Source organism: Loxodonta africana, chromosome 1, assembly GCF_030014295.1.
Source record: "Loxodonta africana isolate mLoxAfr1 chromosome 1, mLoxAfr1.hap2, whole genome shotgun sequence".
In the NCBI taxonomy this organism is placed as follows: Eukaryota; Metazoa; Chordata; class Mammalia; order Proboscidea; family Elephantidae; genus Loxodonta; species Loxodonta africana.
The window spans coordinates 231,110,336-231,136,020 of record NC_087342.1 but is presented as its reverse complement, the minus strand read 5'-3'; the positions used below and the strand labels follow the sequence as shown (position 1 = coordinate 231,136,020).

Sequence of the window (25,685 nt, the reverse complement as noted above, 5' to 3'; positions counted from 1 at the left end):
CCTGTTATGATGGCATTACATTTCCTAAATATTAAGGACCTTTCTAGAGTATATATGAATTTAAGATGAAAAATATTTATGAAATGTTACTTATGCTGAGAAACTGCTTATGCAAAGCATAGGACGGAATGCATGAAAGGCCAACTGCAGGTACTGAACTCTTATATTAAAATACGTTTAATGTACCATACCATCAGCTTCTGAAGGCCTTAAACAACAGGACAGGAACCTTTAAAAAATGTGATGTTACTACTCCCCATTTTCTAGTCCTGGAGAAACCTCATGTAAACAGATGTGGGGAGCAGGCAAAACAGTTTCAGTTAAGAGTCTCCTCAACTGTGACTGTGTCCTAGGGCTCTTCCCTTCCCGTCACCTCTACACTGCCATTTATAGAAAAAGATGTTTCCATAGTTTGTACAGGGATAGGAAACATACGTGGGAATATTTGCCAAAAAGCAAACAAGGTAAGTGGGACCTTGTTCCAAGTTAACTGTTAATTTTTCAGTTGACTGCCTTAGCTGTAAAATACTTCTGTATTTTGAGGTTACAGACATTTATTACTAAAAATTGGGAATATTATTTATTTTAATGAATCAGAAGACTGGAAGTGTTTTAGAAATTATACACTGTTATAAAGCAAGAAGAAAACATTTTAGTCTGTTTTGAATTCTAAAGCCACAGTCGTCTTTCTGCCAGTGTTATACTAATATGCTTTCAAAGGGGCTTTCGCTAGAGCACTGTGCTCCTTAACGATTTCACCTTTTTTGATCAGATCATTCCCAACCAAAATACTTTTGTTTGACTCTACCGCCTTCCTCACAGTGAGATGGGAACCCTGATAGTGTCCTGCCAGGGAGCTGAAGGGCAACCAGCAGTCCTTCTCCATCGAGTTCATGAGAACCTGATGGAATCTTTGGCCACAAAAGAACTAGAATGGAAGAGACGGCCAGGCTCACCCTCCTAGCCAACTGACACACACACAAAAAAACTAGAATGGGGGAAATGGCCAGACTCACCCCCCTAGCTAACTGACACACACACACAAAAAAAAACTACAACAGGGGAAGCAGCCAGACTCACCCTCCTAGATAAGTGATGCAAAAGGCTGCCCTTTTTTCTGGAGCCTGAAGCATCCCTGATGTCTCTCTGGTCAAGACCTACTCTCACATAAGACACAAATCCCATGAACTCATCTTTGCAATTTTGTAAACTACTTCTAATCAACATGGTTTAAAATTAGGAAATTTGCTTGGAAAACGGATCCTCCTTACCAAAACAAAACCACCCCCTAAGTTATCAGCTAGAAGTCATCTTTGAACTACCTTGTGACTCACCGGGAAAGGCACTGCTTGCTGGTCAAGCAATCAGGGCCCCTTCTATTGTGGAACAGGCTCTTCCCTGAGATACTTTCTCCAAACAGTTGCTATTAGCTCTAAAGAAATAAGTTAAATCTGGCAAATGACTGACTCCTGCTGGCAGGAACTACAGCTCGGTGACTGGCACCCCAGGAGGCCCTGGTATTACTCACATCCCCAGGGCAGGAAGCCCGGCCACGTTCTGTGACCCCTCCTATAGCTCAGCTGGCTGCATAGTGTACCTGAGGTGGCAAGCAAACATGGCACTGGTGGAGGGTGACTACCTGGTCTCAGGGGCACTGCTGGTGAGTTTGGGTGGCGCAGAGTCGCTGCCAGAGGGGCTGGGGCGCCCGGCGGTGGCGGTAGCAGTAGCAGCAGCAGCAGGGCTGCCGTGGCTCCGCGCATCCGAAGGCACGCTCCGAGTGCTAAGGCGAGAAGAAAAGCTTCAGGAACACAGCGGGGAAAAGGGATGGATGGACTCAAAAGCGGCTTTCAACTTAAAATAAAACAAGGCAGTGAAGTGAAAAAAAAAAGTTTAAATATAAAATGCAAATTTTCTTTGATTGAGATTCAAGTCTACTCATTAAAAAAAACTATAAAGCTTTGAAAAAAATTTTGCAGTTCTTTCCTTGCAAATATCGTCAAAGAAAATGAACTTTTTCAAAAGAGAATATACACGGGAAGCCCTCCATTAAATGCAGAAATGCCACCACATTCAAGATGATGAGTTCGAACGTACTATAGTTTCTGAGCTCACGCTGTATCAAGGTTGCTTCTTAATTACATACACATGTGAAAGTCAGGACTAGCCCATCATTCCAGTTTTTGCCCCACTTTTAAACTGATATTTAGTATTGCTTTCTAAATGTTTATCACACTATGCAAACTCAAATTTGTTTTCTTAAGGTGATTTTTCAAAGCAAGAAAAAGAATTACTCCAAAGCTAGAAAGCGTTTAGTAGCTTGCAGTTATAAATAAGCTGAGAAACGAAGTTATCTTGACAGGTACACATCTGTTTTAAATTTTCAATTCAGGCACTGTGATACATCTTCAAGATATCACAAACAGGAGCTTTTGAAACTGTATGCACAAGGACACAGAAAAGGCCCTGAGTTATCAGAAGCAAGCACCCAGTAGGTCTGACAGTATTAGCATGCACATCGAGAAGAATCCATAAGGCAGAAAGCTAATAAGCACCAAATACCTGAACCCCTCTGGAGTGGGGATAATGAGGTGGGGGTTAGGAGGGTCACTGTGGCATCGAGGCACCTTCACAGGACGGGGACTGTTCCGATGGAGAGCTGCCAGTGAAAATGGCAACAAACGTAGCTTGTTAAAGGGTCAACAGAAGACTGTCACAACAGGCAAGTCAGTGTAAATGGGATGTGACCAAATGTTGCCAGTGACCAAAATAAATCCATTTATATACATAAAGGTCACATTACACGTACATGTTACAAAAAATCTATCACTTCTTAAAGGTTAATAAAGTTATATTAAGCATTCAAACTTTTCTCCATCAAAACCATTTTTTTTAAGAATCTTTACCTGCAGTATTCACCCAGTTTTCACTGGGTTTTGGGTATACACAGTGTACGCTAAGAAACAGCCATGCCCATCTTAGCAATAGATATAAATGTGGCTTATCTACATCTCTCTAATACAAACAAGCTCTTTACGTTCTGGGCACCTTGAAACATTCCAGTAAATTATATCTGACAGTTGGCCCAGTCCTGAGGGGTACACTGAGTACACTGAGCTTCCCTTCATGCTTTTAACCCAGGGCAGGTGCACGGGGCATGGCTTTAACTGGACGGTTCTGTCAGCAGAGCAGGTTTTCTTCTCCTCTTTTAAAACTTCTGGGAGGAGGTAAACATGGTACTAGATAAAATGTAAAAAAACAGACATCTTGCTTAGCTGATTACAAAAATGGTGCCAACATCACTCTCCCAGTAACTATATGACGTCGTAACAGACAGGCGTGTTCCGTTTTGTCTACTTCTCCCTACCATGTCTGTCTCTTCTTCTACTTTCAACTTATTGCTTAACATCAATTCAGTTTTTCTTTTTAATGACATATTTTCCCTTCCCTTCTATAATCATTGTAGTGTCCATATATCTGATCCTAAACAGAAACTCCTTCTTCCTGGCAGTTTCTCTTTGTTTGTTTGCTCTTAACATTTCACGGGCGAGGCAGAAGTACCAAAAATGGAGAGACCTGAGGCGAAAACTCACAAAACAAACACTGGGTAGTGGATATCATGCACGTTAACAAAAATTTCAGGGAATTTGTGTCCCCCAACCATGACAGTGCCAAGTGGAAAAAACCCAATAGCAATAAAATGTAGGGAAAAAAAAAAATGATTTAGCAAGACTGGCGATATCTTTGCCTCAACAAAGTTACTGGAAATGACTGAGTCAAAAACTACTACGAAATTTTCCTATGACGATATAAAGACATTCTGTTAAAAACAAAGCACACATGTTTAATACTCGCCATGCATGAAACAGTGAGATAAAGTATTTAAGAGTATGTACATTTAACGCTGTAAAACCGTGATACTTCTCTGGGAGGAGAACCAAATGGCCAATGAGCGTAACATAGATGTTAGTGATGAACATTTATGACAGAGATTTTTTCAAGGCAAAAACAAACAAAACAACCGCTTGGGAGGACAAAATGAAAAAGTTCACATTCTGAACATCTTTAGGATCTGTTGGAATTAATGGGGATAACAGTAAGAATATTCAACAACTGGTGTAAGGAAATGGGACATCCGTAAAGAACACCATTCAGCTGCTAAAAAGAACAAGTTTGGCCTACACCTGTTGACATGGAGGAATTTCCACGTCAGATGACAAGAGCAAGAGAATTACATCCAATGTGGTCTCATTTTTATACTGCAAACCAGATCAGAGAGACACAGAAGAAGGCATCTGTGTGGCTACATGAGCATGTAGAAAGCACACAAGCTTCAACGCCAGGCTGTTATCATTAGTCGCATGGGTAGTGCAGAGGGGAGAGAGAAAGCAAGCAAAAAAAAAAAAAAGGACAGCTGATGTGCTCTCACTCTCATTTACTTTTAGGAAAAAAGCACACAACTGATGACAACTGCCATTTGTAGAACGCTACGGTGTACAAAATGTTACTACTGTGTTTGGTCCTAATTAGGATCTGATTTTAAGCATCAGGAATGGAGGTTCACAGATGCTAAATGATCACCCAACTGCCAGGCAGCCTGCAGTCTGTCTGCACCACAGCCCAACATGAGGATCAGTGACAAAGCAGCAGACAGAGAGCGCCATGAACTCACTGGGTGCGTCACCAGCATTTTGGAGAGGTGGGCGTACTGAAAGATGAGCCCATTCCAAAGCTGGCAGTGAGGACTTCTGAATTGTGGGATTATGAGCAGTGTTATTACTTGGTAATTTTTTCCACATTTGAAGCTTTTCTGTATGTATATGCTTTCTACATTTTTCAACATCTTCACATTATAACTTTTCTACAATCAAAATGATTTCTTATGTAAAAAAATATTTAAAATTATTTTTACTGGATTATTAATAACATAAGGAAATATTTTAGGAGATCAAAGAACCAAAGTCAATTGGTGATAAAATTTTGATAGAAAAAGAATGCCTTGTACAAAATGCTCAAATAATTTTCAGACGGTAACTTTCATTTTCATAACAGCCTTAAGGCAAAAAAGAGGTATAAACTGAGTTTACTTTAAAGATAAAGAAAACCAGTGACTAAAACCCAGTCTACTAAATTTTCTGTAGCTAACAAGAAATATTGTTGGTGCTCAGTAAATTTACCATCTATGAATTATTTTATTTTGTAATTTAAATTGTATAAAATTTCTAATTTTTCTTTTTTGGGTGTTTATTACATATAAATACAACTTTGTTTAATGTGCAGACTATCTCAAGAATGCAGGAAGACACAGCTAATGGAAAAATATTCTTTGGTGCTTAGATATTTTCCCCGATATGTATTTTGTTTTTAAAACTCCAAGATACACACTGAAAAGTATAATTAAGGGGACTGTTATATATTTATGTGATATAAATCCTAACATCTACGCCTGTGGTTAAAATCCCATTTGGTAATGGACTGTCCTTGTTATGATAATGAAGCAGGATTAATACAGGATGTATCTTGAGTCAATCTCTTTTGAAATAAAGAGATTAAACAAGTGAGCAGAGCAGAGATGGGGGAAGAAAGATGCCATGGCACAAGAAGATTGCTCAGGAGCCGAAGTGGAAGACCTTCCTTCAGAGTAAACAGAAAAAGAAAGCCTTCCCCTAGAACTGGCACTCTGAATTCAGACTTCTAGCCTCCTAAACTGTGAGAAAATTAATTTGTTTGTTAAAGCCATCCATTTGTGGTATTTGTCACAGTGGCACTAGATAACCAAGTCAGAATTTGGTATCGGAAGAGTGGGGTGCGGCAGCTCTAATAGATACCTAGAATATGGGAGCAATTTTGCAGCTGGGTAATAGGTAGAAACTAGAAGGGTTCTAAGGGGCGTAACAGTAAAATGCTAGGTTGCACTGAAGAGATTACTGGCAGAATTACGGACGTTAAAGGCAATTCTGCGGAGGGCTCGGAGGGAAGTGAGGAGAGTTACGGAGAACGCCTCTATCGTCTTAGAGAACACGTATGGTGCTGGTAACAGAATGCTGCTAGAAATGTGGGCATTAAATGTGCATCTGGGGAGGCTTTAAAAGAAAATGATGCACGTGTGATTGGACAATGGAGGAGGGGCAATGCTTTTTATGCAGTGGCAAAGAACTTGTCTGAATATGTTCAAATGTTTGGTGGAAGGTAGAACTTGTAAGTGATGAACTTGGATATCTGCCAAATTAGATTTCTAGGCAAGGTCTTAAAGAGGCCTCGAGGTTTCTCCTTGCTGCTTATAGTAAAATGTGAGAGGAAACAGATGGGCTTTAAAATGAACTGTACAAAATGAAATCAGAATCTAAAGATTTGGAAAATTCTGCTGGACAAACTAAGGACAAATGTCCTAGAATCTTCACCAAGGACAAGGCTACACAATCTTTTGTTAAGAGATTAGTCTGTAACTGAAGAAACTAACCAACTACATCGCAGAAAACCCATCAGTACTGACCGAAGGGGACAGAGAAAGAATGAAAGGAAAGAACACTGTTTGCCTCTTGGAATTCTACAGGAAGGAAACAGGCCAAAGAAGCTACATTTGTTGTCCTCCAAGAAAAGAAAAGCACCACCCCTGGAGCATCTCGGAGATCAGCAGAACTGCTGGGAGGAGCACTGGAAGCAGGGCCTTCTCCGTTTCAAAGGGTGGGGCCATGGTCTCCTGGATCTCAAAAGGCGAGACCACAGGCTCCTAGGTTTCAAAGAGTCGATTCTTCACCAACTTGGTTCCAGAGTGTGGGACTGCCATTAAGGTGTGCCAGGGGAATGGGGCTGCCACCCAAAGCTGAGGGGGGTAGGCTGCCATGCCCAAGGGGCAGAAGAATGGGGCCTGCCAGGTCCAAGGGAGTGGTGTTGGACTAGGAGAATGGGATCACCTAAAGTCAGGGGTACAGAGTTGCCATTTCATAGGGCCTGAAGTGGGGCTGAAGCCCAAGGCTGAGGGCCCTCCATCCAGAATCCAGAGGATATGGTCAACACTCAAGAGTCTGGAGGGTAAGGCCATTGCCCAGACAGTCTCAGAAAACAGAGGATTATTTTTAAGACTTGAGAGCTAATGTAATTTGTTCTGCTGGGTTTTGAGCTTGCTGGATGCCTGTTATCCCTTCTTTCCCTCCAACTTCTCTCATTTGTAATGGAAATGTCTACCTTGTGCCTCTTCTACCATTGTACTTTGAAAACAACTCATATTCTAGATTTCACAGGTTCACAGATAAAGAGGGATTTTGCCCCAAGATGGGCTGCACCTAAAGTCTCATCCATATTTAATTTAGATGATTTAGAAGATGAGATTTTGGAGAATTGATTTAAGGCTTTTGGGATGATGTCATGGGGTGAATGTGTTTTGCATGTGGCAAGGACATGAATTTGGGGGGGCCAAGGGGTGGAATGTTACAAATTGAATTATATCCCCCCAAAATATGTGTTGTAAATCCTAACCTCTATGCCTGTCGTTATAATCCATTTGGGAATGGGCTGTCTTTTTTACGTTAATGAATTGGATTAGTACAGCGTGTATCTTGAATCAATCTCTTTTGAGATACAAAAGAGATTAAAAAAGCAAGCAAAGCAGAGACAGGGGAAGAGAGATACTAAGCTAAATGAAGACTGCCCAGGATCAGCAGCTCAGAGGAAACAAGGACCTTCCTCCACAGCCAAAAGAAAAAGAAAGTCTTTCCCTAGAATAGCACCCTGAATTCAAACTTCTAGGCTTCTAAACTGTGAGAAAATTAATTTCTGTTAAAGCCAACCACTTGTGGTATTTCTGCTATATCAACATTAGATAACTAAGACAGTGATGCATATGGTGGCCTAATGTATTTTCACTTTTTTTTAGTAACACTACATTGGAATTTGCCAGTTAGTGGGGAAATGAGTATTGAGGAAAGCTGTAAAGAAAAATAAAAGGACCTCTCCTTCAAAAGATGAGGAAGGAGGGTAGACGATTCACCTGCAGCAGGAGAGGCTCTTGCTCCCTGACAGACACCTGCCTTTCTTGAAGCACAACCCCACCCACTCCATTTCCTGTGAGAAAAGGTTTTAAAGGGAGAGTAGAATGGTAGTATTAGTGTGCTAAAAAGAAACCAAATTTGTAGTTCATCGCCGCTGGGTAGCATGAAGTTGAGAAACCTCGTGCTGACATTTTCATCTAAATCCTGTTGGAATCCTCGGCATACATACCTCCTTTTGGGAACTTTCACTGTCACCTTCCTGAACTTTCTCAAAGAACCTCTTATGCCGCTTTAATTGACTGCAATCACAAGGATGATTCACTTACTCAAACAAGTATTTCCTGGGAGAATGCTAGTAACAGCTGTCTTACCAAGGTACAAACCTGTAACAGGACTGTGCGGCTTTCCTATGACATGGCCAATGCATTCGTTCATCAAGGCTTGTAGATTCTGGAAACCACAGGAAAATAGCAGAGGAGAAGTGAAAGAACGTATAAACTTTTAATTATATAAGTAGCATAAATCAGGTTTTCAATGTATTTAAAAGAAACATGCTATCCTTAGTAAACATTTATAAAAAGCTAGTTTAAAAGAAAGTAAGTGTAAATATAAAGTAAGGGTAAAATCTACATCATTTACAATAACATAGGAAACAACTCAGTTTTTACAAATGAAAGCAAATTAACTTTCCACTCCTCATAGTATAATGGTGTGCATAAGCCAGGGACTTCTCATGTAACCAACTCTACTGCCTAGAGGATAAGGTGAAAGCGTTCAATATTTTGAACATCTTTATGATCGGGTGGAATTTTGGGGGATAACAGTGATAATATTTAACAATTGGCACTACGCTCTCAAATGACTCACACTGAAGTGAATTAGCTAATCCCTGTTTCTCATTAAGCTGCCAAAAAGCAGCAACCAAGTTGGTAGTTTTTAAAATACAAAACTAACAAATATTTTTTAAGTGTCAAGGTTTATAACCACCTACTCACTAAGTCAGTTGCACAATACTGTTATAAAAAAAGAAGAGTCCTGAAACTTATAGGCTATTAAGAGTGCTCTAACTTCTCAGCATTACATTACAATTATGTAAAAATGATTTAGAACCACTATTAAAAGATGAATAATTGAGGAATACTCAGTGATTAAATTATTTGTGTTTTAATAAAAAAACCTTCAGAAAATGTCCTACCAAAAAGTCATCTTCTGGTAAAGCTGAAATAAAGGCAGGTTCAATGGCTTGTAGAAAATCAAATCCTTGAGTTGCCCACCTGTTAAAGGAGAAAGTTCCATAATCGTAAAACAACCAAGAAAATACTGCTGCATTTTAAATTATACAATACTGAAAAGTAATCCAATTGGAAAATTACTAATTTAGTACAAAACACATTTTTGTCTATATGTAAGTACTGGGGTTAAATAAATTTATAGTGTGATCCTTTGAGAAAGAAGAATAAAACAATATCTTAATAAACAAACTGGTTACCAGTTTGTTCTCTATGTATACTTACTAACAGGAATAAATTTCACCAGGGAGAAAAGAAAGAAAGATCAGCAACCAGGAAGAATTTATTCAGGAGAATGCAAACTCCCTTAGAGGTAACTCAGTTTGAAACAAATTTAAAAAAAAAAAAAAAAAGGTTTTCAAGAATTATAGGATTTTTTACAGAAATATTTTCATTAAAAAAAACTGGTCATCAAAGAGTTCAGAATCCTCCTCTTTGTGTCATCTGCTCAGGGACGGATACCCAATAAGCAAGGTAAGCATGTGTTTGGGGCATCAACAAAACAGGGGCACCAGCTGTCCAAAGCAAAGACTCACAGACACCAAGCAACTATCCCAAGCAGACAGGGCTCAAGGCAAAGCGAGCGCACAACGATTCAAGAAAGACTCGATTCCTTATCCTTACTATGTGTGGAAGGAGGTTACTGCTCAACAATTCCATTGTGACGAAGTCACTGAAGAATTTTTAAGAGCAAAGAATAGAAAAAAATGTTTTTAATTATAACACATCAGAGATGTAAGATCTAAAAAATATAGTAATTGGTTGTAATATTTGTTTTCTGATCATTAAATTTTCATTTGTTCATTTATAACATTTATTACAAACAAGCATCAAAATTAAAGTATGGGCAGTTTAAAGCAGAACTGGTGACAGTCCATTTTTCATTGTGGGAAATCAACAGAATTTTACATTGATTGTTGAAACAACTAAGTTCACTGACTCATTTTCTTTGTTGTAGAATACGTGGAATATTCTTTTAGTAGAAAATGTGCTATATCATAAAAATCTCAGTACCCTGCACCCACTAAAAATGTCACGATCCAGTCCATCTCATTCCGCTAGAATGGCACACACCCCTTCTGCTGCGTTCAATTGTTAATATTGTAGTGGCATTTAAAGGGAAGAAGTTACACCATGGAGAGCTAAGACACACACACACGTAGACACATGTAAATATATAACACACTCCGAATGCGTGAGCAAACAGAGCAGGGGGCATCAGAGATTATCAGCGCTTAGGGCCCTCACATGCCTTAGTCCAGCATGCGTCTGCTGACACACCCCACACACCATGGAGAGTAAAACAACACCAACCCACCTGCCTCACAAATGCAACATGCTTACTCGGTCATTACCTGGGTCTTGTACCTCGACCACTCTCACATTTAGTCAGGACGTAATTCATCCATTTCCGGGCAAAGCTTATATATTTGTCTCCTATCTTCTGTCTAAACTCTCCAGACATCAAGCGAACAACTTCTTTATGATACTGTAGGATTTCACGTATATCAAAATTAAGAAGAAAACAACTATTAGAGAAATGCCTAAACACTATAATGCCTGCCTTCTTTAAAGGTCATTTTCTAAAATCAAAAGCAAAATCCAATTAATATTTACATATTTTGAAAAAAGTACAGAAGAGTTAAGAGTCAAGTGTCTCAAAATGCAGTTTCGTAAATGTTTTACTCATCAGTTTAAAAAAAAAATCACTAAAGAATGTCTTATTACAACAGTGAACATTCTGTAAAAGATTTTCAATGTACGTAGATAGCTGTTAACACAAAATAGAAATTGGACAACCACCTGACAGGTTTTTAAGCTTTTTAAAAGTAAGTTAACATTTCCGACGTCCAGCAGGTGTAAGATACTGTTTTGGACTACGCCGTGATTACAATGAGCAATCGAGTTTGCCAAACAATATTGATGGTACGTTTTGTAAGCAAGCTGCAAAGCAACTGCTAACATGCACTGTGTTTTTCCTCCTACGCTGTACCCACCTCAAAGCCAAAGTTGTACCCCTGAATCATTGCTTCCCGGTAGTACTGCTGCAACGTGACAGACTCAGACTCGTCGACTTCGGCATCAAACTCGGATATGAACATGCGGTCCACTTGGTCAATGGCATCACTTATTCTGTTGCATAGCTCCAATGCATCATTCTAAAGGGTCCCAAAACACAACCATTCCAAAACGCAGCAAATTACACGGTGCTTACTGTATTTAAGGGCAGACTTCTCTCATCCCCACAAGGTCATTAACCACTGCAGTACATTTCAGCCATGTTTACTTTGATTATTCAGCGGGCATGGCCAAAAATAGAGGAAATTATATTGTTTTCATTGTTATTTGTATTAGGCATTCTTTAACATCAAGAAATCTGTCCTTCTGAAACACAAGAGGAAAGATCCATTTAAAATGACAATGCCTATTACAATCTTGTCTTTCAACAGATGCTATGTTTTCAATGTAGCTGCAGACCAGCCACCTATAGGCTTTCCCCCAGGGAAACAAGCATGGTTTCAATTCCAGAGTGAGAACACAGTCTATTCCTACATGACCTCACAATGTTATCAAGTCAGTACTGGCCTTCTTAATTATTCTGTTGCCACTCCCTTGTTCAGGGGGTCTTCACCGAGCTGATTTTGCCCCCTAGGGGACATCTGGCAATGTCTGGGTACTACTGGCATCTAGTGGGTGGAGGCAAGGGATGCTGCTAGATATCCTACAATTTCTAGCAGAGTTGAACTGCCCCATAGGGTTTCCAAGGAGTGGCTGGTGGATTTGAACTACTGACCTTTTGGTTAGCAGCCGTAGCACTTAACCACTACACCACCAGGGCTTCCAGGTTAGGAATAAAAAAAAAAGGAATAAGGAGACCTAAATCCTAATCTCGACTTTGCTCCTAACCAGCCACCTCACTGTTATGAGGTCACGAAGCTGCTCCATTTTCTATCCCTTGCAATTCTAACATTCCACAGTTCCAGCTAAGAGCCAAGAATTTATTTTATAATTTAGACCTGGGAAAATGTGTATGTTGGAGGGAGGGTGCGAGTGGGGAGGACAAGCTCAGGTTCCCTGAATGATGCTTCATTGTAACTGACTGCTTCTTCTGTAACATTCCATTTAATGAACTCGGGCAGAGTGGACGGTGAAATACCTTCAGCTGCTGCAAAGCTTTGGCAATGACTGGTTGGCTGGACGTCTGCTCCTGGCGGAGAGTCATGAGTCCGTCGATGGACTGCTGGAAGGCTTTCCTCTGGATCGTCAGATGGCCAGACTGCATGACAACTAGTAAGACATTATCCACCTGGGAGCAAAACCAAACACAGGGCATAAAATCAGATCTACTTACAGTTCTCCCTCTCCAGTTCAACCCCCAGTCCAAAAACAACGTCGACTTTGGGGACCACCAGGCCAGTGACCACCTGATTAGAAAGGAGAGTTCAACAAAGCTGTTCCTACAGAGCAATTTGCTACAGCAGGCACTGATTTCTAGGATTTTCAGCACAGTGGAGAAGAACCCCATGGAAACGATTCCTAGCAGCTAAGCGGAGAGCCAGGGATATACTTCAGAAAGCAGGACTCTAAAGTGACAGGATGAGAGCATTCGACAGTACGCTCCTGTGAGACTACTTCACTGTCACAGTCATAACCTCACGGCTCTGGCTGGGAAGCACGAAAGCTAATACCACAGAGTCGGCTAATTACTCACGATACCTAGTGGTGACGGGTACCTGTGAGTGTGACCGAACCTGATACATCAGGCATCTGAACAGCACAGGGAGGGGAAAGAGCAATGATGTGGGAGGTCTGAGTTTTATCTCACCCCCGTCCCCACCTATGGAAACCATGTCACTTGACTTCCAAGCAGTCTGGACTAAAATGCTCAAGTTCCTTTCACTCCAACATCCTACCAATCTGTCCTTTCGTAATGCTTAATATCACACTTTGTAGGGCACCAAAGTTTTGTTTGGATATCATTATAGGATGATGCTTTATATAGAAATGAAACCCTACACATTCAAAATCTCTAGTAATTCAGATGAAATTACACTAAAATTTGTCTCTGTGAGAATGAGCTATATAAATATTAGAAATAATACAGAAAAGAAAAATTTGCTTAAACTGCTCAGGAACCTAAGTTATTTACAAGTACCCATTCAACTGTAACTGCTATCCTGGTACCAGCAGTTAATTCATGTTCAGTAAAACCTGTGAATTTCCAGTGAGTATATACCCTTGACATTCACCGAGCTACAGTCACTGAACACGCTCTATGTAAAGTCCACCCTGTAACTCAGACGCATCACCAAGCCACACTGCGTCTCCCTTACAGGTTTAGTGATTTTTACTGTACGAATGTAGTTACAGTTTGAGGTAGTCACATCAGTGAGACAAAACCACGGAAGTTACTTATAAAGCCAAACTCTTCGAATCACTAGCACATCCGACACTTCTGCTGCAGGCGACTTGACCTGGCTCACGGTGACCCCACGCGTGGCGGAGTAGAACAGTGCTCCACAGCGTTTTCTGTGGCTGACTTTTCAGAAATAGGCAGTCAGGACTTTCTTCCAAGATGCTGCTGGGTGAACCCAAACCTCCAACCTTTTGATCAGCAGCCAAGTGGGTTAACCATTTGTACCAGCATACAATAAAGCCTAATTTTTATAAATATTATAAGGATACAGAGGTACACGTATTTCAAAGAATTCTATAATTACACTTTTCATAAATTTACTGCCTACTCTGCCCATCTGGAGCCCTACTGGCCCAGTGGTTAACAGCCTGGCTGCTAACCAAAAGGTTCAAATCCACTAGGCGCTCCTTGGGAACACTATGGGGCAGTTCTACTCTGTGCTATAGGGTCGCTGTGAGTCAGAATCAACTCGATGGCAACAGGTTTAGTTTTTTGGGTTTGCTTCCCATTACAGTTAATTCTAAAGAGATTTTTGTTCATATTCCCAGATTAACATGCTGTTGCTGTCGTTAGTTGCTCTTGAGTCGATTCTGAACTTGAGCGTATACCGAAGTCCAACGCAAGCAGAGCAGAATTGCTCCACGGGATTGTCAAGGCTGTGATGTTTCAGAAGCAGGTTGCCAGACCTGTCTCCCAGGGAGCCTCTGGATGGGTTCAAACTGCCAACGTTTTGGCTAAGAGTTGAACACTTAACCATCTGTGTAACCTAGAGAGCCTTCCAGATTAATACAGTTGCTAATATTTAAAAGAAAAAAAATTGTATATATATACATACACACACACACAGATATAGATATATAGATATGCCAAGAATCAAACAAACTATTTTTTGGACTGCACATACTATCTCTTCCCTCTATTAGAAAAGAGTCCAGAGTGAGTTAGAATGTCTTTTTAAATAATTTTTTTAATGTTTAAGTTCAGGCTATTATTTTAAACCTTTATTTCTCAGTAAAATAGCTTTAGAGATCACAAATATCTTCACTGTAACAAAACAGAAGTACAAAATATTCATCAGAAAAGGGCACTGGCACATTTAGATAAAAAAGAAACATCTCAAAACCGCAAGGCAGAGACCGTCACTGTAGATTACGTATTTCAATTTCACAGATAAGACTTAGATCCTGATGAAAATAAAAGCTCAATTTGATAAGAAAACCCTAAGGTGACGGATTTAACAGCTAGCCAGCGGGTACAGACCAAAGTGTTCATACAGGAAAGTGTTCGCCACTGGGCTACAGAAAGCAGCTGAGTGCTGAAGATGACTCACTTTCCCACAGAACGGTATTTGCCGGAACGGTGAGGTAAGTGACAGTGCCTATACTGGTGGCGTATTGTCTGACTGCTAAATACAGTGCTCACAGAAATGATTTTAATGATGTGGGAACATGATCAGGATACACCGAAAAAAAATTTTAAAAGTTGAATTCAAAGTTGCATAAATACAGCATGAACCATATTAAAAAGTGCATATTTATTTTTCGTGTATGTATGCGTAAGACAAAGGCTTAAGGGCATAAATGACAAAATTCACCAGGGTTATTCGTGGGGGCAGGATTATGGATGCCACTCACTCTTACATTTTCCTAATTTTCTGCAATGTTCATGTGTTGTTCAATCAGGATAAAACAAATGTTTATTTTGAAAAATATGACCCTAACCAATACCAGACTGCCCTGGTACAAATAAAAGGTCCCACAATAACTGACTTTCCTGACGGCCTGGTCTCAGACCAAGTCACTCAGGCAGGAATTGGGATAATTTCATAAACAGCGCATGTCACAAAAAGCTGAATCCTTCACGCAGGTACTATTCCATAAGCATACATACGTTTCTTCCTCTTAATGTTTATTTCCCGTGTTCCTAGGCGCCTACAGAGCTAAGACCTGCTGGCAGACTGTCCGAGGACAGGGACCCGAGGCAGTGAGGAGTGTGGTGCATTGGAGGACCAGAGACCAGGCCCATCTGGCTGGTGGTGAGCCAGGTGGGGAAAGAGGCTGGGCGAGAGCAGTGCTTCCAGGTGAAACAGACAGAAAATAGCACATCTGAAAAAAAGCTGGGTGTAAACTGATCTTCTCTAGCAAGATCCGAGGGCTGACCTCTGACTTCTCTATGCATCTAAGAGTGAGACCAGCCGCAGTTCACAGACCCCAGCAACAGTGGAGGCTGCCAACACTGCTGGCAGGAGCCAGGGCCGTGGGAGTGATGATGAGGAAAGTGGCTGTTTCGGATGATCTTTTGAAGTATGGGCATCAAAACTTGCTATATGCACAGAAAACGGCATGGATCTAGCAACCTCAGGTGGGCGGCAACTGCAGATTACATGTCTAGGGCAAGATCTACTGTAATGAGATGGACAGGAAAGGGAGCTGGGAAAGGTGCACACAGGCTCTGGGACTGGGCGGCCCGGACAGCTTTGCCAGATCTACAACTCCAAGTGCTTCAACGCCCCTGGAGCCGTGTGTGCATGTGTGTGAGAAAAAGTGTGTGAGTGTGGTGTGCATGTGTGTGAGAAACTGTGAGAGAGGGAGAGACAGTGTGTGTGTGTGAGAGAGAGGCTGTGTGTGTGCGTGTGCGTGAGAGAAAGCGTGTGAATGTGGTGTGCGTGTGTGTGAGAAACTGTGAGAGAGAGAGAGACAGGGAGAGACAGTGTGTGTGAGAGACAGAGAGACTGTGTGTGTGTACATGTACGTGAGAGAGAGAAGATGTGTGAGTGTGGTGTGTATCTGAAGGTGTGCGTGCATGCGGTGTGCACGTGTGTGTGTGAATGTGGTGTGTGTAAGTATGTGTCCATGTCAGAGTGTATGTGACAGTGTGTGTGTGTGAGAAGAATGTGATGTGTGTGAGAGAGGGAGAATGCGCATGTGTGGTGTGCATGTGTGAGCGTGGTGTGTGTGAGTATGTGAGAGAGAAATTGTGTGTGTGAGAGACAGGGAGAGACAGTATGTGTGAATGTGCGTGAGAGAAGGTATGTGAGTGTGGTGTGTGTCTGAAAGTGTGCGTGCATGCATGTGGTGTGCGTGTCAGAGTATGTGAGAGATGAAGTGTGTGGGTGTGAGACTGTGTGTGAGAGAGAATGTGTGTGTGCATGTGTGCTGTGCATGTGTGAGTGCATGAGACACTGTGTATGTGTGTGTGAGGGCGTGGTGAGTGTAGACTGAAGCAGTTTGTGAGTGTGCACGTGTGTACACACGCGCATGTGTGCGTGTGGACTGAAGCAGCGTGTGAGGACAAAACATGCAGGAGTTTAAGAGTGGAACCAGAGGAAGGAGGGGCTTCGTACGAAGTATTAAATGGTGACTGTATGAGTTTTAAAGTGATGGAGGGCCGTTTCAGTACTTTGAGCAGCTCTCTGATGTGATTAGAGATACGTATGAGAACGATCACCCTGGCAGTCCGAAAACACACACACACTAGAATACAGAACTGGGGGGAGTGGGGTGGGACTTGACGCAGGAAACTGGACGTAAGAAGCTGCGGTGGTCCAGGAAAGGGAGGGTGGGGTTCTTGTCAGGAGTGGGTGTAGAGATGCATACAAAGGACCATTGACCTGAAATGCTTAGGGCTTGGCAGGGTTTGTGATTAGCCAGAAGAGGACAGGGACTGATTCTATACTAATTATCACATTTCTGGTTTAAACAACTGAGTGAGTAGATGGAGTGCCATCACCGAGGCAGGGGTACATGAGAAGGAGCAAGCAGCCTGGAGCCGAGGGAGACACAGGTTCCACCCCGGTCAGGTGCAATCAGAGGCGCACATCCACACCGACCGTCACTGCCCTCCAGCCGAATGCAGACAGCACAAGGTTCCTCAGAGTTGTGATTAACGTGAATTACAGAAATGCTCATGGGATCCCGCTAGGTAAGTGACAGGTTTTACTCCAACAGTGAAAACTGAAAACTGAAACACCAGAGTACTGGTGAAATGAGAAAGAGAAGATAATTTCCTTTAGTTCTTGAGTATACAGGCCTAACTACATGGCAAAGCTAGGAAAAGGCATAAATAAAATTGATGGTTTATTTCAACTACTCCAGTATACTTTTACATACTTGCAGAACTTTATGAAATATTTTAGTACAAGTTATGCTATAAAATTAGCTATCAAAACGTCAAGGCATATTGTATGTTTGAGACTTCCATGGCAGTTAAACCAATCATTCCTGAGCTACTAATAAGTCCTTTTTTCTGTAAGTATTTTAACTAGGTAATGCCCTTACATCATAGCAACCCTATGAGTCGGAACTGACTCGACGGCACTGGGTTTGGGTTAATGCCCTTACAGGTGGGGGTGGAACCTAGAGCCAAGCATACCTGCACATTCCTCAGTGTATCAACAGTCTCCGCCTGAGGCACAACTTTCACAGGCGGTTCTTGCCACGTGCCCCAGCCATCATCTGAGCCCTGGTCAGGATCGCTGCGCTTGGTCAGCAGCAGATGGGCGTCAATCACTATGTCCTCTGAGTCTTTGGAACAGTCCTTTCCTGCAGCTGCATTGAGTAACTGCAAGATAATGCTCTTCTCCTCAGCAAGACTGTCTGGAACAAATACCTGCAAGTTTTCTAGCCCAGGGATTTGTATCTGGAAAGGAAACAACCCAAAATTTCAATTAAAAAACATTGTACGTTACAGAAATCTACATGGTTAAAAAAAACAAACGGGATGTTCAGGAGTTTCAGATTTCAAAACATACATATAAACGCGGGTTCTAGTTTAGTCAGGGACAGTGACGTAGAATGTTCCCTTCGGCAACTCAGTTGAAAAGCTATGTAATTTCGTAAGTTTAATTCACACGGAACTGTTTCTGGCTGATAATTAATTAAAAACAGAACACTATTCTTCAAAGCTACTGTTATTTACCAATCTGAATTCCTGGAGCAAATGCCATGTTTATAAAAAGAAAGCAAAGATGGTAGTCAGTTTAATTTAAATAAGCAAACACAAATTAAAAACAATTTTTTTAAGGTTATATAAGTTTTTTAAAATGCTGTTATAGCTTCAAGGTCGACTTCATACAATCACAAAGCTTTTCTTCTTTTTTTTAGCATCAAGGTTACGTCAAGAAAAAAGGAAAGCACGTCACGCAATATCGTTCCCAAGTAAGGAACACGATGAGTCTGCCATTTAGTACATTATTTGAGAGCAGTGGGATGCCAACGTCATTTCCTCACCTCAAAGTCCACAAACCCTCGCAGCTGGTAATTTTAAACAAGAAGTACATACCAATTAAGTAAGTGAAACACAGCTGGAATTGGTCAATCTGAGACTAAGCATTTCTTTCCTTTTCTTAAATAAATGACCTCAATCATTGAAAACAATGATTCTGTTTTCAAATTTATAATAATGTGTTCTTTATTAGTTATACTGTATTCCATTTCTTATGATTATTTTCTTAAAATCTGGATATGAGGAATGTAATGTTATTCAAAGAACACTTAGAGCTTTGACACACTATTTTTTTTTACATATTATCTTTTAGTATTTTTATATTTGGTAAAAACTTGTCTGAATATTGATTTCGACTTTGCGAGAGAGAGAAAAAAATACTCCTCAACCCCCTTGACAAAAGAAAAAAGATGCCTTTAAGAAGTCAGGAAAAAAGAACATTGAGAAAAAGAGAAAATGCAAAGAATACATTTCATGCAACATATGACTGATGACGCTGCTACTCAGAAGAAAATAAGACTTTTGATTCTTTTTTTCCAACAATAAAAGAAACCTGGGAAAAGTAGCAAGGGAGAGAATGGAGAAGAGAACTGCAAGCCTGGAGCCAATGCTCCACTCTCCAGTTTTCTTCTTGCTCAATTCTTCTCTGGCCACTTTTCCCCAGCCTTCTCAACAATTATTGCCGAAAGAAGAGAAAACTCAAAGGTAAGGAATGAATCTTTATAAAGTACTGAAAGATGAAAAAGAGTTAACCTAGAATTTGTTATTGGTGTTGTCAGTTAGGTGCCCTCGAGTTGGTTCTGACTCATAGCGATCACACGTGCAACAGAACGAAACATTGCCCGGTCCTGTGCCATCCTGGGCAATTTTGCTGTGTTTTTGCCCATCACTGCAGCCACTGTGTCAATTAATCTCATTGATGGTCTTCCTCTCTTTCACTCTACCAGGCATAATGTCCTTCGCCAGGGACTGGTCCCTCCTGCTAACGTGTCCAAAGTGTAAGAGGCCAAGTCTTCCCATCCTCATTTCTAAGGAACATTCAGGTTGTACTTCTTCCGAGGCAGATTTGTTCATTCTCCTGGCAGTCCATGGTATATTCAACATTCTTCGCCAACACCATAATTCAAGGACATCAATTCTTCTTCGGGCTTCCTCATTCATTGTCCACGTTTCACATGCATGAGGTGACTGAAAATACCATGACTTGGGTCAGGTGCACATTAGTCCTCAAAGTGACTTCTTTGCTTTTTAACACTTTAAAGGGGTCTTTCACAGTAGATATGCCCAATGTAATGTGTCTTTTGATTTCCTGGCTGCTGCTTCCATGTGTGTTGATTGTAGATCCAAGTAAATTGAAATCTTTGATGTCAAACTTCAATCTTTCCTCCAGTCATCATGATGTTGCTTATTGGTCCAGTTGGGAGAACTTTTGTTTTCTTTATGTTGTGGTATAACTCATACTGAAGGCTGGAATCCACACTATAGAATTCTATACCCAGTGAAAATATCCATCAAATATGGAGGTGAGATAAAGACTTTTTCAGACAAAAAGGTGAGAGAACTCTTTACCAACCGACATATGCTACAAAAAATTTTAAAGGCAGTCCTTCAGACAAAAGGAAACAAGGGAACAGACGGAAACTTGGATTTACAAAAATGAATAAAAAGCATCAGAAATAGTAGCTATGTGAGAAAATAAAATTTTTTCTTCCCATTTTTAAAGCTATTGATTAATAACTGCTTAAAGCCAAAGTGATAAAAACATTCATGGGTTGATAGACTCAACATTGTTAAGTACGTCTGTTGTCCCCAAACTCATTTATACATACAATACAATCACGATTAAAACCTCGGCAGACTTCTCCAAAGAAACGGAAAAGCTGATGAAATGTAAAGGGCCCAGAACAGCCCAAACCGTCCTGAAAGTGAAGAACTAAGTTGGAGGAATGACACCTCGTGATTTTAAGCCTCACCATAAGCTACAGTACTGACCCCCTAGCTAATGACAGGTACATTCAAGCCTTGAGATGAAACTGAAATTTACTTTGAAATGCATCAAAAATTAAGATGGATAGATATTTGATAAACAAAAATAGTAAAATATTCTTCATAGAATCTAAGTGGTTGACACATCAGTGTACACTTTAAATGTCCTTCAACTTTTCTATATGCTTGAAGTTATTATAAAAGGTTGAGGGAAAATGAACTACTGGTACACACAAATAATGGATGAATCTCAAAAGCATGATTTTAAGCAAAAAAGAAAGGGAAAGACTGACAGCTGCTGTCGAGTAAACTCCAACTCATGGTGAACCTCTATGTACAACAGAAAGAAATGTCTCCCCGTCCTGCATTATCCACACAATTGCCGGAATGTCAGAGTCATCATTGAGGCTATTGTGCCAATCCATCTTACTGAGGGTCTCCATGGCCATTGCAATATACACGATGTCTTACTTCAGCAGTTGATCCCTCCTGACGGTGTATCTAAAGCAAGCTAGCTGGACAACGTTCTGTCATTGTCCATACGCGTTTCATTGGCTCATTTTCAGTAGATCACTAGGCCTTTCTTCCTAGTCTGTATTAGTCTGGATGCTCCAATGAAACCAGCCCACTATGTTGGTATTGGAAATACCGGCAGCACGACTTCCCGTGTCAGGGCAATACGCAAGCCGCCACGGTATGCCACAAACTGAGAGACAAGTAATGGTGAGAAAAAGAAGCCAGGCACAAAAGATTCCATTTCTATAAAATTCAAAAGCAGACAAAACCAGTTTATGGAGAAATCAGAGACGACGGTTGCCTGTGGGGGTGGGATTAATTAGAAGGGGTGCCAGAAAAATTGAGTTAATGAAAATGTTCTGTATCTTGATAGAGACGCCACTTAAATGCATTCATACAATTGCTAAAGCTCATCATTTGTACACTTAAGACCTGCCCATCTAATCATATGGGAACTTTACTTAAGAAAAAACACACACGCAAAATCTGTAACATCATTTTCTACTAACTTCACTGCCAACTAAAAGTAAACACAGCGCAGGTCAACAAAGAGACAACTGAAGACACAGAAATCAGAGCCCAATTCCAAATCTGTCTGTGACGTATTTTTGATACACTGAACATTAATGACTGAAGATCAGACAAGTTCTGGGGTGACATCAAGGATATCACACATGAAGAAAGCAAAAGGTCATTAGAAAGACAGGAAAGAAAGAAAAGACCAAAACAGATGCACAAGAGACTCTCAAACTTGCTCTTGAATGTAGAGCAACTAAAGAAAATGGAAGAAATGATGAGGTAAAAGAGCTGGAGAGAAGATTTCAAAGGGCGCCTCGAGAAGACAAAGTAAAGTATTACAACGACATGTGCAAAGACCTGGAGTGAGAAAACCAAAGGGAAGAACACACTCAGCATTTCTCAAGTTGAAAGAACTGGGGGGGGGGGGGGGGGGGGCGGGAATCAAGGCTCAAGTTGAAATACTGAATGATTCTATGGACAAAAAATTGAATGATGCAGGAAGTATCAAAAGGAGGTGGAAAAAACGAACAGAGTCCTGTACCAAAAAGAATTGATTGATGTTCACCCATTTCCAGAGGGAGCATATGATCAAGAAACAATGATATTGAAGGAAGACGTCCAAGCTGCATTGAAGGCACTGGTAAAAAAACAAGGCACCAAGAACCGACAATACCAACCGACAATGCAACACTGGAAGCACTCACTTGTCTATGCCAAGAAATTTAGAAGACAGCTACTTGGCCAACTGACTGGAAGAGATCCATACCTGTAACCACTCCAAAGAAAGCTGATCCAACAGAATGCAGAAATTATTGAACAATATCATTAATACCACATGTATGCAAAATTTTGCTAAAAATAATTAAAAAATGGCTACAGTCGTACATTGACAGGGAAGAGGACGTGAGATGAGGGATATCACTGCTGATGTCAGATGGATGTTGGCTGAAAGCAGAGAATACCAGAAAGATGTTTACCTGTGCTTTACTGACTATACAAAGGCATTCAACTGTGTGGATCGTAATAAATTATGGATAACACTGCAGAAAATGGGAATTCCAGAACACTAAATTGTGCTCATGAGGAACCTGTACGTAGATCAAAAGGCAGTCGTTTGAACAGAACAAGGGGATACCATGTGGTTTAAAAATGGAAAAGGTGTGCACCAGCGTTGTATCTTCTCACCGTACTTATTCAAGCTGTATGCTCAGCAAATAATACGAGAAGCTGGACTATATGAAGAAGAACAGGGCATCAGGATTGGAGGAAGGCTCATTAACAACCTGTGTTATGCAGATGACACAACCTTGCTTGCTGAAAGTGAAGAGGACTTGCAGCACTTGCTGATGAAGATCAAAGACCACAGCCTTCAGTATGGATTGCGCCTCAACATAAAGAAAACAAAAGTCCTCACAACTGGACGAAGAAGCAACATCATGATAAATGGAGAAAAGACTGAAGTTGTCAAGGATTTCATTTTCCTTGGATTCATAATCATTGCCCACTGAAACACCAGTCAAGAAATCAGAGTATGTATTAGGTTGGGCAAACTGCTGCAAAAGGCCTCTTTAAAGTGTTGAAAAGCAAAGACATCACCTTAAGGACTATGGTGCACCTGACCCAAGCCATTGTGTTTTCAATCGCCTCAGATGCATGTGAAACGTGGATAATGAATAAGGAAGATCGAAGAAGGGTTGACGGCTTTGAATTATGTTGCTGAAGAATACCGAATATACCATGAACTGCCAAGCCAACAAACAAATCTGTCTTGGAAAAAAGTACAGCTAGAATGCTCCTTAGAAGTCAGGATGCCGAGACTTCATCTCATGTACTTAGGACATGTTATCAGGAGGGGCCAGTCCCTGGAAATGGACATCATGCTTGGTTAAGTAGAGGGTCAGTAAAATAGAAGAAGACCCTCAACAAAGTGACACAGTGGCTGCAACAATGGGTTCAAGCATGGCAAAGATTGTGAGGATGGCGCAGGACCAGGCAGTGTTTCGTTATGTTGTGCACAGGGTCGGTATGAGTCAGAATTGACTCGATGGCACCTAGCAACAACAACAAGGAAGACCAGTTAATACAACTATTATTCAAAATTACACACCAACCGCTAAGGCCAAAGATGAAAAAACTGAAGATTTTTACCAGCTTCTGCAGTCTGCAACTGATCGAACACGTACATAGCGTCGCTATCAGTTGAAACTGACTTGACGGCACCTATCACCCACAAAACCATACAAGGGGCAGTGGTGTCTCAGTGGTAAAATTCTCGCCCTCCATCTGGGAAACTCCAGTTCATTTCCCACCCAACACACTTCATGGGCAGCTACCACCCACCCGTCAGTGGAGACTGGTGGTGGTGTTACAATACTGAGCGGGTTTCAGCAGACTGTCTAGACTGAGACAGACTAGGAGGAAGGGCCTGGTGACCTACTCCCTAAATCCAGCCAGTGAAGACCGTACGGATCACAAAGGTCCAGGTCACAACCTATCGTGGGGATGGCAAGGGACCTGGCGGTGTTTCGCTGCATTTAACCAACTGTAGGGATGGCACGGGACCAGGCGGTGTTCCGCTGCATTTAACCTACTGTGGGGACAGCACGGGACCCGGTGGTGTTTCGCTGCATTTAACCTACTGTGGGGACGGCACGGGACCCGGTGGTGTTTCGCTGCATTTAACCTATTCTGGGGATGGCACGGGACCCGGTGGTGTTTCGCTGCATTTAACCTACTGTGGGGACGGCACGGGACCCAGCGGTGTTTCGCTGCATTTAACCTATTGTGGGGATGGCACGGGACCCGGTGGTGTTTCGCTGCATTTAACCTACTGTGGGGACGGCACGGGACCCGGCGGTGTTTCGCTGCATTTAACCTACTGTGGGGACGGCACGGGACCCGGTGGTGTTTCGCTGCATTTAACCTACTGTGGGGACGGCACGGGACCCGGCGGTATTTCGCTGCATTTAACCTACTGTGGGGACGGCACGGGACCAGGCGGTGTTTCGCTGCATTTAACCTATTGTGGGGACGGCACGGGACCCGGCGGTGTTTCGCTGCATTTAATCTACTGTGGGGATGGCACGGGACCCGGCGGTGTTTCGCTGCATTTAACCTACTGTGGGGACGGCATGGGACCCGGCGGTGTTTCGCTGCATTTAACCTACTGTGGGGACGGCACGGGACCAGGCGGTGTTTCGCTGCATTTAACCAACTGTGGGGATGGCACGGGACCCGGCGGTGTTTCACTGCATTTAACCTACTGTGGGGATGGCACGGGACCCGGCGGTGTTTCGCTGCATTTAACCAACTGTGGGGATGGCACGGGACCCGGCGGTGTTTCGCTGCATTTAACCTACTGTGGGGACGGCACGGGACCCAGCGGTGTTTCGCTGCATTTCGCATTAGGTCGCGAGGAGCTGAGGGCCAACTCAATGGCAGCTAACAACAAGAAGTATATAAACTACTGTTAAAAATTCCTATTCCAATAAATTAGGCCAAACTTTTGTCAGAAGATCATAGTGGTTATTGACAGCCTACAATATGTTTGTAATTTGCTGATAATTTCTCCCAGCATGAGAGGGCTCCTAAGTGAATAATTTCTTTCATAAGGATCAGCACAAAGCTGGTTCCTATGAGGCAGAGGTTAAAGATGTCCCAAATGTCCAACTTTTCCAAGCTGCTAGACCACTCCACCATCTCTAAACACCAACTACTCCCTCTCCCCTCAGTACTCTCCCTCCTGGCTTT

General features: G+C 41.7%; 1 protein-coding gene across 10 annotated transcripts in view; it reads right to left on the bottom strand.

Moving 5' to 3' along the window:
- MAP3K4 (mitogen-activated protein kinase kinase kinase 4) overlaps positions 1-25,685 on the bottom strand; it is a 154,676-nt gene that overhangs the window by 20,036 nt on the left and 108,955 nt on the right. For 7 of the 10 annotated variants that reach the window (XR_010323252.1, XR_010323253.1, XM_064293079.1 and 4 more), the window contains exons 10-17: positions 18,063-18,329; positions 12,432-12,581; positions 11,272-11,433; positions 10,630-10,763; positions 9,181-9,259; positions 8,357-8,435; positions 2,560-2,656; positions 1,640-1,780 (exon numbers count right to left, since the gene is read on the bottom strand). Coding sequence is in view for 8 of the 10 variants with exons in the window: in XM_064293079.1 (XP_064149149.1) it covers positions 1,640-1,780; positions 2,560-2,656; positions 8,357-8,435; positions 9,181-9,259; positions 10,630-10,763; positions 11,272-11,433; positions 12,432-12,581; positions 18,063-18,329 (1,109 nt within the window). In the remaining 2 variants the exon portion in view is untranslated. The remainder of the gene's footprint in view (positions 1-1,639; positions 1,781-2,559; positions 2,657-8,356; positions 8,436-9,180; positions 9,260-10,629; positions 10,764-11,271; positions 11,434-12,431; positions 12,582-18,062; positions 18,330-25,685) is intronic. The other 3 variants (XM_064293048.1, XM_064293061.1, XM_064293067.1) reach the window with 3 other exon arrangements.